Raw genomic sequence first — 15,921 nt, forward strand, 5'->3', positions numbered from 1 at the left:
TTAGCTTTCTTGGTTCTCTTCGTGAAGTCATTACTTTGCCTTTGTAGGATTGTTATAATACTATCTCGGGACTTCCTGTGTCTCCAAACGAGTGAAAGAAATAGCTTTTGGCTGGTGTTAATGCTTAGGACCTGCGGAGAGCTTGGTGAATCAATGAGTTATTTTAGTCCTGGCAGCTCTAATACACACACACTCAGACCAGAACACAAAGTCCTGAACTCAACAGCAGCAGAAGCTTCTGTCACTAGAGGCAGTCGGCCAGACGTCTTATAAATAATTGTCTCTGGTTTACCACAACTGCACAACACAACTCAAGGTGCTGCAGAGAAAAGAGAGCTGAAGCTGCATTTTTTTTTTCATGCACTGTTCCCTGGAGCAGTTGTCTTCATGCTCCATGATAATATAGTGTCTGGACAAGCTGAGAAACAGCAAACAGGTGCCGGGCTGCTGAAGTGGAAATTCTCTGGGAGCAGCAGAAATTAAAAAAGTCAGCTATCTGTGTGACAGTGAAAGGTCAGCACAAAGGCACCTACTTACAACAGAAGCAAAAATGTGGCTCTCACTTCATAATTTATATATAGAGAGAAAGAGAGAGAGAGAAAAATCAGAGGGGCACTGCAGCGCGTATGTCATTTCCTTGGCTTACCACAATCATTTCCTGTAAAGTATTTGCAGGCTCTGAAATTACAGCTTCGTCGCTCAGCAGGGCCTTCGCTTCTCAAAAAGCGTCCCAGCTGCATGCAGAAACGTAGTCAGCCAGATCTGAGGGAGAGGTGGCATCATTAGTGCAAATACAACTCAAAGTCACTTTATTGTAAGCGTGGGTTCTAAATTTAGATAAGTAGATGTTTAACATTTGACTCACATTTCTGCTTCTTTGCATTAATTTATACTTAATTACGTACTTGCAGTATAGATGAGGAAGACAGATATTTTTCCGTCATAATCTCTCTTTTTTTTTTGCAGAACTGGATTGAAGCCCTGTCACTGTTTGCATTTACACTAAGTATGAGAGTTTAGGAAAAGGCTAATGAGTTTGGGGGCTTAAATGGATTAGGCTTTGTTAGAGACCAAAATTGACAGCCTGACACACTCAGTATAGATTATACATACAGTGCATTCATTCACTGCATGGAGGTCTGGGACAGTAATTTATGGCTATAATCTAACATCTGCCAGCACAGTCTGAAATATTGAGACGTTTGACTTATTGAGAACACTTCAATAAGCATTCAGGATTTTCTTTCTAGCAATTTCCTGTCTGTCTTCACTGTTCCAACTGCATAAAAAACAATTTAAAAAAAATGTAAAAAAGTAAAAAAGTACAATATTCTCCTTTCATACCAACTCAAAAATGCATTCAAATGCTTTATAAATTGTGCTTATGAGCAGTACTTGTTCAAAACCCTTGACAAACTACACAAAGCATCCAGCCTCAGAAGGGTTCCAGCCTGAGATGATGTGTTGACTGTAAGTGAAATACTGCCATCTGGTGTTTAAACCGTAAAATGCCAGGAGAGCAGAAAGTAACAGCAGGTTAACTAGACACTTTTTTATATCCAACCCAAATGTGGATGCTGAGGGGCGCTAACGGCTATCGATTTGTCTGGTTAGCTTATTAGCAAACAACATTTGATTGGTTACTGTTTTGCTTAACTGCGATATTTTGTATCTATTTATTAATTTATTGTATGTAAAAGTAAAGTTTCAGACAAGTTTGGGTACAGCTTGAAATTATGATTTAAAAGTTAATTTAAAAAAAAAAGAAGAAAAAAAAGAAAATGACGTTATTCAAACTACCCGGCTAAGCTAACGTCAGACGTTTTGTTAAAGTTAGCTAGCTAACAAAGTTAAAAGACAAAAAAAGAAGCTAACAAAAAGCAAAAAATGGTGAAACCCAAGACTTTCTGTAAAGACATTTGTCCACCGTGTCATGTTGGTTAAAAAAAAAACACGCAATAAGATACCAAAACGTAAATTTTACCTTCTTGCTCCAAACAGTTTAGCTAGTAGCTAGCTAGCAGTTTCAACGTCTTCCGGTGACGCAACTGTGACAGCAGAGTGATTGACAGGTGTCCAACCTCTTCTTTGGATACTGTATTTTCATATCATAGTAACAATTTTCTTAATTTTCCACATTTTCCATTGCATTGAAGAAACAAATAACAGTAGTCGACAAATGTATGGTGTTATTTATTTGAAGCTAGTTGTTCCACTGAAGAAACAAAAAAGTCACTGCTCAAAAAATAGGTGCAAGAGTGACATGAGCTGTACCTTGAGGGAAACTGTATTACATAAATATTGACTAGGCCCTGGTCAGTTTTGATTTGCCCTGTAGCAGACGCCAAGCTACTAAAAGAGGCCATGTGACAAACAGTGGATGCCATCTAGACAGGCACTGATACAGACAGAGAGGCACAGGGATCGGGAGAGGATTCAGACATCACTCGGGCAGGTTTTCTGCAGCAGGAAGCCTTGTGACGTCAGCTAGCATCACGTGCAGCTGCTTCTGAACATCAACAGTTCATTTCCTTGAAACTTTCTCCTGACTCTTCAAGTATAAATCTATAAAAAGAAGAAGTTACAAGAAAAGAAGTAACATTTCACTGGAATGAAGCCCACCCTCTTTTTTTGTCATTTGTCATCATCCTTGGAGGCTTTTGGGCATTTTATCTACTGGGACAGACAAGTTTTCACTTCATGGATGTTAGTCCGTAATACAGAGTACACTGTGCAAGAAACAAGAAAACGACAGCACGGACCATCCATCCATTCATTGCACTTTGTTATGTTTAAAAGACGATGTCAGTTGTACAAATTCAGTTTTAACTTTATCACCTGTTGTTCTTGAAATGATGGGAGGCTAGCTCATGTTTTTTTTAATTATCTCCCTACTGTGTTCAACGTAATACATACTTCAGCTGAAAGTACATGTTCAACACATGTACAGTTACATCTCTCCTGGTGGGATGAAGCAACTTCATACTCCACACCGGTGACAGGAGGCAGCATGGCTGCTCGTGAGAGCCGGCCATCGCTATTGCAGGATATCTGAAGGACCACGAGTGGAGCTCCTGACTGCTCAGTACATAACACTGTACTTAAAAAAACAACATGAATAGATCACATAGAGAAATGGACAGTTATGTACACAGATGGCTTTTCCCTTTCGACCCAGGAGATACACCTGGTCAGTTTAAAGTGTCCTGGTGAAGATGGGGAGGAGGAGGAGGAGGTGGTGGTGGTGGTGGTGGTGGTGTCCTGGTGAGGTCCTTGTGTAGTGTAGGGTCAGTGAGGAGTATCTCTGAAGATGTGAAGGATACACAGTGGCTGTGTGGATGATCTACAAAGTGCTTTCAGGAGAGGCAACTCTTTGGCGTGCAGTCCGGGGCCGGTTTCGTGTCACGGAGCTTGCTGTACGTTCACTCACGTTGGTTTCGGACGGTTGAGTCTCAGCCTGCGGGGTGCCGGCATCCCCGACGAGCTCACGCAGGAACTTAAACTTAGACAGGAAGAGCTGCCAGACTACATACCAACCTGAGAGGGAAAGACAAGATGCAGATATTTACTTGTTGCATATAGCATCGTAAACCTTGTTATGGAGGACTACTCTGTTTAAGATTAACTGTATTCATTAGGGAAATTAGGTTAGTTTGGGAGGGATAAAGCAGTCACATATGTCTAAAATGTATGTAACTCCCCAAGATAGTGTACAGTATGTTAGGGAGGGAGAGAGGGAGGACAGGAGATAAAAATAGGTCTGAGACATTCAATACAGCTCTGACCTGTCATACAGCAGAACCTTAAAGAACTAGTTCAGCATTTCAGGAGCCTCGGCGTTAATTTTAGACCAAGCAGGACAGTTTGTCAACAACAACAACAACAACAACAACAACAGTAGCCTCTTATTAGCCTAGTTAGCAACTTTATATGCTCACTGTAAAAACTGATGATCCAGGTCCTATTGTAGCATTTCCTAAGCCAATGACAGCAGTAAAGGCAGCTACATATTAGCTTAGTGAGATATGTAACTACGTCTTCGAGGTAATTTTCTGTAAACTCACCGAACAGCATGAAGAGCAGCGCACAGACAAGTGTGGCCACAATGACCAGCAGTGTGAGCCCGACACTCTGCCACATCTTAACTTGACACCTGACAGAAACAACAGCATAAGGAGGAGCAGGGCAGCGATGAGCCTGGAGCTAGCGAGGTTAGCCGCCTGGATTTACAGAGTGAGCGGAGACCAGAAAAACAAATAGCAGCACATCGCAAACTCACTGCAGCTTGTTAGCTAGCGTGTGGCAGGCTAACTGGCTAACTTAGCATAAACGGCGCCGCAGCGGTCTAACAAACGGTCCTCAGGCCCGGAGGACTGAACATGACCCAACGTTAGCTGCTCACGGGTGGATAAAGTCCTTCTTATGGATGCTACATCACTGCAACATGTACTTTTTTAGCGCTGACGGACGACACAGAAGTACAGAAACCGGGTTAGGTTAAGAACAAAATCAGCGTCGAGTCCGAATCAAACTGAGTCTGCGCAGAGCCTATTGACTTCTGGGTAGTGTAGTTTGTCACGATATGTTATTTTTTTTTACATTCTCTATCTGTAGAAAGTTGTGTTTTTATACCTATTACTGAAAATGAGGTGATATATTCCACTTCAAGTTTCTAAAATCTGAGTAACAAAATTAAAAGTAAACAAAAAAAAAATCCAACCTGACAAAAAAATTTAAATTCATGAAAAAATTCAAATAATTGCATTTGTTTTATTAGCTACAAGATAAAGCAGCAAAACTGGAAAATATACTTTTGTAATGTATTTACAACAAAACAGCATATTATGTATATTATATTATATATATATATATATATATATATATATAATATATATATATATATATATAATGTAAATGCATGTCTTCCAGCAGGAGGAGTCATTTCCAGTCTGAACTTTGGGTGTCTAAGAGCAACAAATCATGTTTAACCTCAGAGGTAATCTGTGACACAAAAAGCTGCATTTAAACTTATGTGTAAAAAGTGGTGGAACCTTTAGAATTTAGCCACATCCAACTGCCCTGCAGGTGTTTTCACAGGAAGGGAGCAGACTTCTAATTCAGTTTTTAAACAGCACATCTTGTCTTGACTTGTGAAGTCTTACCTTTCTCACATAGCAGCCTCAGTATTTGCATATTATGTTAAGGTGCAGACAGAACATGAGTCACGCTACAAGATGGCATTCTAAAAATGTGCGAACATTTTGTCTTCATAAAATATGTAAGACCTCTGTGTGCAGCCTTACTGGAAGCTCGCAGGAAGCCTGTCTCTGTACTGTCAAAAAGAAGATAAACGTCTTTTTATATATATGTTTTTATATGTTTTATAACACAGAATTATGTAGTTTGGTTATGAGCTCCACTTATTCCACATCTGTGAGAGTGGGACATTATTTATTGGTACATCACTGAAGGGTTTCCATGCAAACTTTACACCGTTAGTGGGAAAGTGTCAGATAATAATTTTCATGTAATTTTAGCTGCATTTTGTGCAGCAACCTGGAAGTAAAGTCTGAAACGCAGTTCCTCAAATGAAGAGAAATAAACAGAAATAATTATAATTTATAGCAGCATACAAACACAATATTAGTGTTGGCCTCGATAGCTAAACTTCTTCAGAACAACCTGTTTAATCATATTATTATATTATGTGCACAATTATCAGTCTAACTGGTTTCCAAGTTTTTATTCTAAGCTAATATTAACTGTATCTAGTTATTAGTGTTGTTGCTTTAATCTTCACACACTACTAATAAAGCTAATTTGGGTCGATTACAAGTCAGAAAAGCACCCGATGAATTGCAAGAAGACCAAAAAGTCATTTCAGGCCAAACACCCACCCACACGTCACGCCATATCCAACAAATCATAATCACATGTTTGAAATCAGCACAAAATGATCTGTCAAAGGAAGAACAACTTCCCCAGATCATCATTTTATTGGGAGACAAAACAGAACAACAAACAGGAAACAGATCTGAAATGTGCAAAATGACAGATTTACAGTTCAGACAAGGATGTCAAGCGACTATCAGGTGCCCACAGACAGATGAGGTCTGAAGCAGACAACCTTCTGCACCTTACCACGAAGCACACCAAGTCAGCCACAAGTCAGGCCCTCCATTGTTGATAATGGAGTACTGTGTATCTGTTTGCATTTTGCAGAGATAAGCAAGATACAATGAGGGGGAAAAATCAACGTCATTGTCTTTTCCACCGAACTTGCAGCCAGCCACACAGGGTGAGCAGTATGGCTTGTTTAAGTAGTCACAAGTCACAATGAACAACAGAGACAACAGTCTCTGTTGTTCATGCAAATATCGTCCAGAACATCTTGTTACATTTACACAAAATTTAAAAACTGACTTCTTTAACTAACTTTTATCTTCTGTACATCCACTTCCCCTCCCCGTGCAGCTGTGTGTCGATTTAAAGGTCCTTCTTATACATCATTTAATGTACACTTTGTGTTTTTTACATTGCGCTTGTCCTTTAATCATTAGCATCATTAGCACAGGAAGTATATTGTGAGCATGTTTCTGTGAATGAGTCATAAATCCTAGGAGCTACTGTTAGAGAGTAATTTCCCTGCAGTGGTTTAATGTAAAGCAGCCACGCTGACCACACACCAGCTCAGTGCACAGTGTGGAAGTTACATTCATGTTGAGTGAAACAAAAACCTGCCACTGCTGCACATCTTATCAGATGCCCCTGCAGACAGAGCTGACCTGGTTTAATCTGAACCCCACGCCGCTCTGTGCCGCCTGCAGATGTTTGGAAATGACGCTCAGCACTGGGCGTTTTTTTCTGCCCTTCATTTCAGCCGCAGAAGCTCTGATGTAGCTTCGAGCTGGAAAACAAGACATGGTGGTTGATGATGTGTTGAACACCTTCTGCTGCTGCTGACCTGTTGACACTCAGTGTTCACTCACTCAGAGGTTTGCAGAACATATGTTAAGTACACAGCCAGCAGTGCTATGCAAAAACAACATGCCTGCTTTGCATACAGTGTAACAGTGCTGCTCCCCTTTGCACCAGGACCAGGAATCATGTTTACTCACTATTTACCGGTGGCTTTCTTTGGAAAGTACTTTGCAGGGCCGGCCCAAGGCCCAATGCGGTCGCTCAGGGCCCCCAAGAGCACCACAAGTCCATGATAAAATATATATTATATATTTTAAAAAATAACATTGATTAATACAAACAAGACAGTATTGTAATGACAGTGGGTGTGTTACACACACATTGCAGCTTATAGAATGATGAAGCATCTGATGCTGAGGAAGTGGAAGGACATTTGGCTTAGGGCCCCCATAAAGGCTTGGGCCGGCCCTGGTACTTACTGGTACTAACGCCACATAAATAAAGACTGACCACTTCATTTGTACGTCATTTTATGACAAATGTATGCCTTGTTTCCACACTGTGGGTGGCGGAAAAAACACATTTCAGACCCGTTTATGTCCTAAACATTCATTCAACTGTTTGATTCATCAGGGCTGCAGGAGCAACAGATTTACCTAAGTAAAAGTGACTATAGTAGGTGTTCGTGATGTTTAAGGCATGAAGACACCTGACTAGGTGTGATTACAGATGTTCGCACACACACCCACACACGCCAGGAGGAATCTGTGTGAAGAAATGTTAGTTGTAATTTCCTGCTTTTTTTATTATAGGTACCATCAATCACTTCGGTGTTAAGAAAATTAAAGCTATAAATCAAACACTGTAGGCGTCTCACAGCTCTACTGACAGCTGTGTTGGATCTAAACCCAGGTACAGAGCTGCACTCACACACCCTCGCTGACAAATGAATGGTAATGCCAACAAGCCTGTATTGTTTTTAGCAATTAAGAAAATATATTACTGCTTAAAGCTGACAGCTGACAAGCTGACATAACGGCAGACCACATCAAGGGTATCTGGCTGTGAAAGAGTAAACGGTGCAAAATGCCAATATGACACCAAGACGCCATTCATATTCATCTGTCATTAGACACACAAGAAGACACTGAAGTTAACATCTCACGGCGCTCTCACCGCTTCCTCTCGGTGCACCTAATAAAATGGACAACTCATTAGGTGGCTTTTAAAATTTTATATAAAGATACAATTTGTATCAACAGCATACTGCCTCATGATAAACAGCTCACAGAGGCAACTCCAAAGCAAATACAGTTCATAGCAAGGTGGATACCACATTACAAAAGTACACAAACTCATGTTTATCTTTAGCCTTTCCACTGAAAGACTAGGGTTTAGACCGGATCCATCTCATCTTAGTGACCGGTTCTGGCTCTGCAGCATCAGGATTTTAGCCACTAGCATCTGCGGATCCATCAGCTGAGGAAACATGTCCATGGCCGTGTCCACTAACTGGGCGCTGAAGATGGCGAGGAGCTTCTTCCGCACAACTTCCCTTTCCTCACTGCTCGGATTCGGTTGTGTCCCCTGAGGAGGCTCCCACAGTGAGCCGCCCCTCTGCAGGCTGCGGACGGCTGGAGGCGGTGCACTGAATGGATCAGACCAGCACAGCTGCTGCTGCTGGTGGTGGTTCTGGACTCTGTTGTGCTGGAAGTCTGTGGGCTGGCTGTACGCAGGGATGCTGACCGGGTATGGACAGTAACTGGGGTACTGGGGCGGACCGTAGGGTATCATATCTGCACTGTGGCTGTTGGGCAGGAAAGGTGCTGTGTAACCATGTGAGCAACAGCTGCATGGTGCACTTCTAGGGGGTGGATACTGCGGTCTTACACTGTGGGTATGTTGAGAGCTCCCATACGTCGAGCCGTACACGTGGTCACAGAGACTCCAAGTAGCCTCCACAGGCTGACTGTCTATAGAGCCTAAACCAGAGTCCAGCTGCTCCTGAGAGCCACCATGCCGCTCTGAGAGGTGATCAGAGGAGGACTGTTTGCTGGTCTTCTCCTTCCTAGACGAAGCCTTCTTGGTGGAGCGGTGACTTGTCTTAACCTGTTCACTTTTATAGTCTTTCTTTATAAAGCTGCTCTCATGTCCCAGACTCAGTTTCTTTGCCATATCTTCCACTGAGGAGAGACTCACAACAGGCACAGGACTGGAGCCAGCTGAAGCTTGTTTCTGAGAGGTGGTAGGGTGCTTAGAGTTCTCCCGAAGCTCATCGGCGACCAAACGATTGGACTGTTTGGCTCGCTCAGGATGGCGGAATTTACATTTGATTCCATAAGTACATTTTTTCCCTGAAAGAAAAACAAATCAGGCACTTTCTGTAATCACAGTTATCCATAACCATGCTAGCAGCTCTGTAAGCCTATAGCTTCACATCTTCTATAGCACTTGCTTCTGTATCATATCTGACAAAAGGTATTCATTTCGTCCTCTCACCATATGGGCATGGCTGTTTTTTCTGAGTCTTTGGAAACCTCCGCAGGAAGTTCTCCAGGGTGGGTCCATGGCGGCCCAGTGGATCATCCGGAGGCATGAACCTGGATTAAGGTAACATCCAAACATCAGTCTGGGAGCAGAACTTTGAACAGTTTTTTTTTTTTTTACGCTGCATATCTGGAAGTCAGAACTCACTTGTTATTAACAAAGGAGTACATGAGCAGCCTCTCCTCGATGAAGCGCTTCCACTCGGGCTTCTCTCCCTGCAGGTCCCGGTACATGTCGTTGGACACAATGATGCCGTCGGATTCAAAGCCATGCTTGACGATAAAGCAGTCATCATTGCAGACCACTCGTTTCCCGGCAACACGGCGTGAGGGTGTGAACACCAGAATCTTCTTCTTCTCCAGGTCTCGCAGAATATGCTGATCTACACGACAAAGACAAGCCCAAAATCAAGGAAACGGCTAATTACATTTACTGAAATGTGACCATCTTGTTGCTTCTTTCTGGGTTTGTATTAAGAGTGAATTAAAATGCTAAAGTTCCAGACATATTTATGCTGTGTGGGGGTGAGAGGAGCTGCTGATGGCTACACTGATTTCCTATCATGATAACATAAAGCTTTAAATAAATTGCATACAAATACGGGCCTTAATCATTTTTTTTTTTACTGAGTCACTGCTGGATTTTATTATGGGTCTTTCCCAGCAGTCAGAATTAACCTGATTAAATATTAACTAAGGGCCTTACATCCTCCACACAGCAATTTATCAGTATGGGTTCATCTGTGTGAGTAAAGCAAACAAGAAGTAACAGTTTTCAAATGTAGGCCAGCAGAGGCTGTAAAACAGTTCAAGGGATGATCTTTCTGTGACACAAACAATTGGAAAACCCCACATTGTATCTTTTGTGTTTTAGCTGCACAGACTGCAGATAAGGCTCAGTGTTTGGAAACCAGTGTCGGGTATTTCCCCTTTTCAGAGCTACAGCTCATTCTGAGAAGCAGCAGCATCAAATCAAATCTTGACGTTTACTGGAGCCAATTTTAACTCCTGTTTTTGGTGTCGGAACTCAAAATGAAAACCACTTTAACACAGCTCAACGTACACCATATTGTTGCCTTTAGATACATAGATCTCCAATGGCAAGTTTCAATGTGTAAAGAGTCATTTTAATGCCAAACGAGCACAATATAAACCTCCCAGCAAAATTTAATGATTAATGATTTAACAAATTAAATTTCCATCTTACCTGTGATAGGCACGTCGGGCCTGGGCTGCTCCTTCCTCCAGGAGGGGACAAACACAGTGATTTCAGTGTGGCCTCTGTCCAGGAAGAAGTTAACGGCCAACTGGATTCCCAGGCAGGAGAACACTTCCTTGTTCCCATGGCTAAGTGTGAAAGAAATGGAAACCAGGAAAATGTGAACATGCAGGTTGAGAGCTTCCTTGAGCTGGTTCAGTACAAAGACTGCGGTGTTTATAGCGGCACTCTTTGATTTCATGGCTCTCTCTGGTGCACTCTATCGCTTCATTTGCTTTGTAAACATGAGGATCACAATAGAACAAACCTCTTTGTTTCAAACAGGCTCGGCCAGACGGACACTAAACACACTGTGACTGCAAATTACTCGTGCTTTGATGTGCACGCTGTCTGGTTTTGAACCCTCACTACTACCAAAAATAAATGATGTCACCAAATTCAGAATCTTTTCAAGGAGGTCTCTGTGTGTACCTGCATCAACGATGTAAAATACTGATGTGCTTAGTCATGAAGAGCATTATGCACTTGATGATTTTGCCTCGCCTCTGAAGGATCTGATACAGAAGAACCCAAAGAAACAGCATGTGGCCTATGGACAGTTTGGCTTGGATGGCTGCACCTTAAGGAGCCTCGTCATACAGCTGTGACGCCAACATCTGTCAAATGCAGCTCACAAATGAAGACAGATTCCACAGTTGGGCTTCACTTTTAGGGAGTTGGTAAGCTGCCCATCTTCAGTCAGTAGTCAGCATTTAATTTACAATGTTCAATTTATTTATATGGAAGCCCTCAGGGATTTTTTTTGAATGAGTCAATTTTAAAGCAGAGACACATCTGAGACGGCAGAGACAAGAAAAGAGATCAGGGGGGTAAATGCTGTCATACCTGTTGGTGCTGCTTTTGTCTATAAGCAGCCTCGGGTTTAAAGAAAACAAAGGTGCTCTCTATAAGTACAACCTGATTTGCATACTCAGAACGCTGGTTTACTGCATGCCTGAACCTGCATACCGGAGTGTGAATGACAGAGGCATGAGCATACACAGTGTACTTTCTGTCATCTCCACTTTTCGCCAAATTTGTTTTCCGTCTGCTCAGATTGATGGAAGAGTCGAGGTGTATTCACAGGAAGTGTCCTCAAATTGCAGGCAATGTATCAGTCAGTGATCCTGTTTGACTTTTATCTAATGACAGCCTCAGACACAGCCTCACCTGGAGTGGATGGTTAGGTAAAGCTGGCCTTCTTAAGTGAAATTACAACATTCATACTGAAATATTCCTCAGAAAAGTGCAAACACTGAGTGTTGCAAGTGGATACAATGATCTCCATCACACTCATATACTGTTTTTAACTTTAAGAGGAGAAACAGGCAGTGGGTAGAATGCCAAAAAGAGCAGCTAGCATGATTACTAGGTTAGCTAAAACTGCAACAAACTGCAATGAGTGAACTTTTATTTCTGTATTTCACTGCTGGTACTTGTTCTATGCTTTAACTGGTACTGAACAGTAAAGACTGTTGTTAATATAGATACTGTATATGGCATTTTGTTTCTTTTAAAAGAACATTTTGTACTTTTAGATTAACTTGTTTACCCAAATCTTTTGTTTTTATTTCCATAAGAGCTCATAAACTTGAAAAAAAATCATGCTAGATATGCACGCTGCAGAGCTGAAAGCAGGAAGTTCTCCTGTTGCTCATCAGAGCATTTAATGCTCTGATGATTGTTTCACTGAGTTATTCTAACATAATCATTTTATTTTGTCTGAGCAAGCAAGAAAATGTTTAATATATACATATAATTGTCAAACTGTTGGAGCTCTAAACTACACAAACACAAAGAGTAGCTAATTCAAGTGCCTTATTTCTGTCATAAAAAATGTAATAAACAATTATTAAAGAATTCTCAAAAGACTAGTTAGGTGCTCTAACAACCGTTTAGCCACTGAATTCTGGACATTTCTGCATGAAATGTCACTAAATTATATGAAAACAGGGAGTGCTCCTCACACTTTGCACCAAACTCTGGCCGGTTAATTTTCCCACCTCATAGCCACGTTGCTGCCATCAATCACAACAGGTCTCAGAGTATCTTCCTCCTCGCCGCTGTCCTCTCTGCTACTATAAGAAGTTCCACTAACAGGCAGCAGCAGGGTGGGGCCTGCAGCCTGGGTGTCTCCTCGGGAAACAAGCACAGACATGGTGGTCACTGGCCCCTGCTGGGCCTCCCGACTGGCCCTGAACCTCACCAGCTCCCCCAAGACTTTATCCGTGTCCGTGCTGGAGCCGAACTTCTGCTGAACTGCCTGGACCTGAGCCGTGGAGTAGCCCAGCTTGTGGAAAAAGTCCAGCTGGGCCTCTAGAACTTGGGGATCAGGGGACGGGTCAGGCTCACCGGGGTGCATGATCTCACAGGAGGAGTCGTGGGCTGTGAGCAGTGAAGGGAAAACCCATGCAGAGGTGTTGGAGTGTGTGGGGCTCAGAGAGTAAGCGATGGGGGTTTTAGTCCACGGATGCACAGCAGGGAAGAGACTTACATCAGCGTACATGTCTTTTGGGTCGGTGCAGCTCAGCGTTCATGTCAAGCCTGTGTGGAAAACACATCATAAACGTTCCTGTAAAAGCACATATTACACAGATAACGTGCTCGTTCAGTGGTGCATTTATAAACTATTACTGATGCAGGATTAACATGCAAGCCAATCTTCAAACATCGTACCCCCTTAATTTACTGTATAACAACAGCTTATCCTTATTAAACATCACCACACCTCTCCACAGTAATGGTATAAACTCTCTAAATCATGTCATTAAAGATAACAGCTTCGGTAGTTTGTGAATATTTGTTAGTTTCCTTCATCTGATGTGAGTTTTATGGACAGTTTTGGACACTAAAGGAATATTTATATGACAACACAAAGCACAAATATAAAAAAAATGGTCCTAGAAAATGTTTCAATATTAATAGATCAATAGGTTCTAATCAAGTAAACTTATGACACAAAGGCAGACATCTTGTTCACACACACCTTTCTCATTCAGATATTCCGAGGGATCGAACACACACCTGAGTTTTAGACCCTAAACTGCAAAACCTGCATAAAGTAGTTCCGTTTAAAAGTTTAATATCACACAAAACGAGAACTGGGAGAGGAAACCAACAACTACAAAAGTCTCTCACTACCTGAATGAATTAAATGTGAGTGAAACTTTTCTGTTTCTCATTTTCTCAACAAAACCAAACTTACCTGCGCGTTCAAGAGTCTCCAACGCGTCCTTCCTCCCGACTTGTTTTCGCTGTGTGTGTGTGTGTGTGTGTCGGTTAATGCGGCGACCGGGAGCTTCTCCCTGAAGTTGTGAGTCGATACGAGGAAGTTGTTTCGTTTCTTGACACAGCAAACAACCACCAGCATGCGAGCAGCGGCCAGTCACATGCTGGGATTCCAGTAATGATCTCACCGTGCGTCTTCCTCCAATTGTCATTTACGCACGGGTCAATGAGGAAATACACACAATAAAAGCAGCCAGCAACGTCTCTGGGGATTTTTTTATGAGGAATCAATCACGTGAATTAATCGCTGAATGCTTTGCCACACATATTTTTAATAGTTTTCTAGGAGGTAGTTATGAAGTATTGGAAAGACGATGTCACTGCTTTCAAAAATAGTCCTTAAGTTGACATATTTTAGGCATGACTTTGTTGTTTTGTTGTCAGACAGGGCCGGATCAAACCACAATGGGGCCTTGAAGCAAATATCATCTGTGGGGCTCAGTGTTAATTTTGGCAGCAATTTCTGATTTAGTTTTTATTTTAGTCTTGTGACTAAAATGTCTTTTGATTTTAGTCACATTTTAGTCATCAACATTTTTTAACTTTTAGTCTAGTTTTAGTAAATATCAAAGAATTTTAGTCGACTAAATCTGCCGTAAATAAAATTCTATGATATATATTTTTTCATGAAATAATTAAGGTTTAATTGTGCAATAAAAACAGGCAAAAACAGAAAAACAAAAACAAGCTTTAACATTGAAAATTTGAAACAAACACCTCTTTATTTAATTGCTATGACCTTTTCACAAAAGAACCAATGAACAGTGAGCTGCTCTCCCTGAATACACTGTTCAGTCATGACTTTCTTCATGAATCCTCCATAACTACAGCAAAATACTTCAGTGACAACTTAGAAAAAGTGCACATGCTGTAAAACCATCAGCAGCGATGTCTTCATTTATAGATTTTGTCACGTGTATCTTTGAGCGGAAGTTAAGACGACTCGTCTGCAAACGTCGCTTCAGGTTTGTTGTGTTTTTACCGCTGATAGTCGCTCCACACGGTTTGCAAACCGTCTTGTTTGTCTTGACATCAAACGTGTCCGTGTGTCTGTTCTTCTCCTGTGTTGTGTTACCATGCATGAGTACGCCTTCTTCCAGCATCGCGGGGTAACGTCCTTACGCAGAGAGATCACTTCTGATTGGCTCTCTGCCGCCATCTCCTGATTCGTCCCTCCCTTCCACAAACAAAATTTGCTCTGATTGGATCTCGTCTCCATCAATAATTTCGTCTTTATTTCATCTTTTATTCGTTGACGAAAGTGTCATTACATTTCGTCTTCGTTTTTGGCACCGTGCGTTAGTTTTTATTTAGTTATCGTCTCATTTTTATCAGCAAAAAAAGGTCGTTAGCGAAAACTATGACAAAAATGATTTGTCAACAAAATTGACACTGGTGGGGCCCCCATGTTTCTACATTTCACACAGTACACTGAATAAGTCATTAATTTACCATACAAAAAACAGGGGTCCTACCCCCCAGCCCCAGACCTACACCAATGCACCAACATTTGTGAAGCAGAGATGACAAATAATCATCTTTTTTTTTCAATTTATTTTAGCTTCAGCACCAAATGAACATTTTTTCCAGAGTTGTATATGATTACAGTGAATGTTACATTTAGCCTTTGTGACAATTGCGTACTCTCCACAAGGGCCGAGTCTTGTGTTCAGGTTTACGAAGGATCTTTGGCAGAACAACGTGATATAACCCAGGTGCAGCTGCTGGCAGAGTCGCTGGTGGAGTGGTTGGTTCAGTTGTTGGTGGTTCTGGTGCACTTTGTTCAGTTGTTGGTGATTCTGGTGCACTTTGTTCAGTTGTTGGTGATTCTGGTGCACTTGGTTCAGTTTTTGATCGTTCTGGTGCACTTGGTTCAGTTGTTGGTGATTCTGGTGGACTTGGTTCAGT

General features: G+C 41.7%; 2 protein-coding genes across 2 annotated transcripts; both read right to left on the minus strand.

Moving 5' to 3' along the window:
• Window positions 1-2,178: 2,178 nt before the first annotated feature.
• On the minus strand, window positions 2,179-4,532 carry smim13 (small integral membrane protein 13). The gene is made up of 2 exons (XM_028398266.1): window positions 4,065-4,532; window positions 2,179-3,537 (listed from the first exon to the last, which is right to left on the minus strand). The coding sequence occupies exons 1-2, from the start codon at window positions 4,138-4,140 to the stop codon at window positions 3,344-3,346; spliced, it is 270 nt and encodes an 89-aa protein (XP_028254067.1). The 5' UTR covers window positions 4,141-4,532; the 3' UTR covers window positions 2,179-3,343.
• A 3,491-nt stretch (window positions 4,533-8,023) lies between these two features.
• On the minus strand, window positions 8,024-14,160 carry zc3h12ab (zinc finger CCCH-type containing 12Ab). Its single transcript, XM_028400911.1, has 6 exons — window positions 13,931-14,160; window positions 12,729-13,269; window positions 10,675-10,814; window positions 9,616-9,850; window positions 9,421-9,521; window positions 8,024-9,275 (listed from the first exon to the last, which is right to left on the minus strand). Exons 2-6 carry the CDS (start codon window positions 13,229-13,231, stop codon window positions 8,332-8,334), a joined length of 1,923 nt encoding a protein of 640 aa, XP_028256712.1. The 5' UTR covers window positions 13,232-13,269; window positions 13,931-14,160; the 3' UTR covers window positions 8,024-8,331.
• Window positions 14,161-15,921: the final 1,761 nt, after the last annotated feature.

Source organism: Parambassis ranga, chromosome 2 (assembly GCF_900634625.1).
Source record: "Parambassis ranga chromosome 2, fParRan2.1, whole genome shotgun sequence".
Lineage (NCBI taxonomy): Eukaryota > Metazoa > Chordata > Actinopteri > Ambassidae > Parambassis > Parambassis ranga.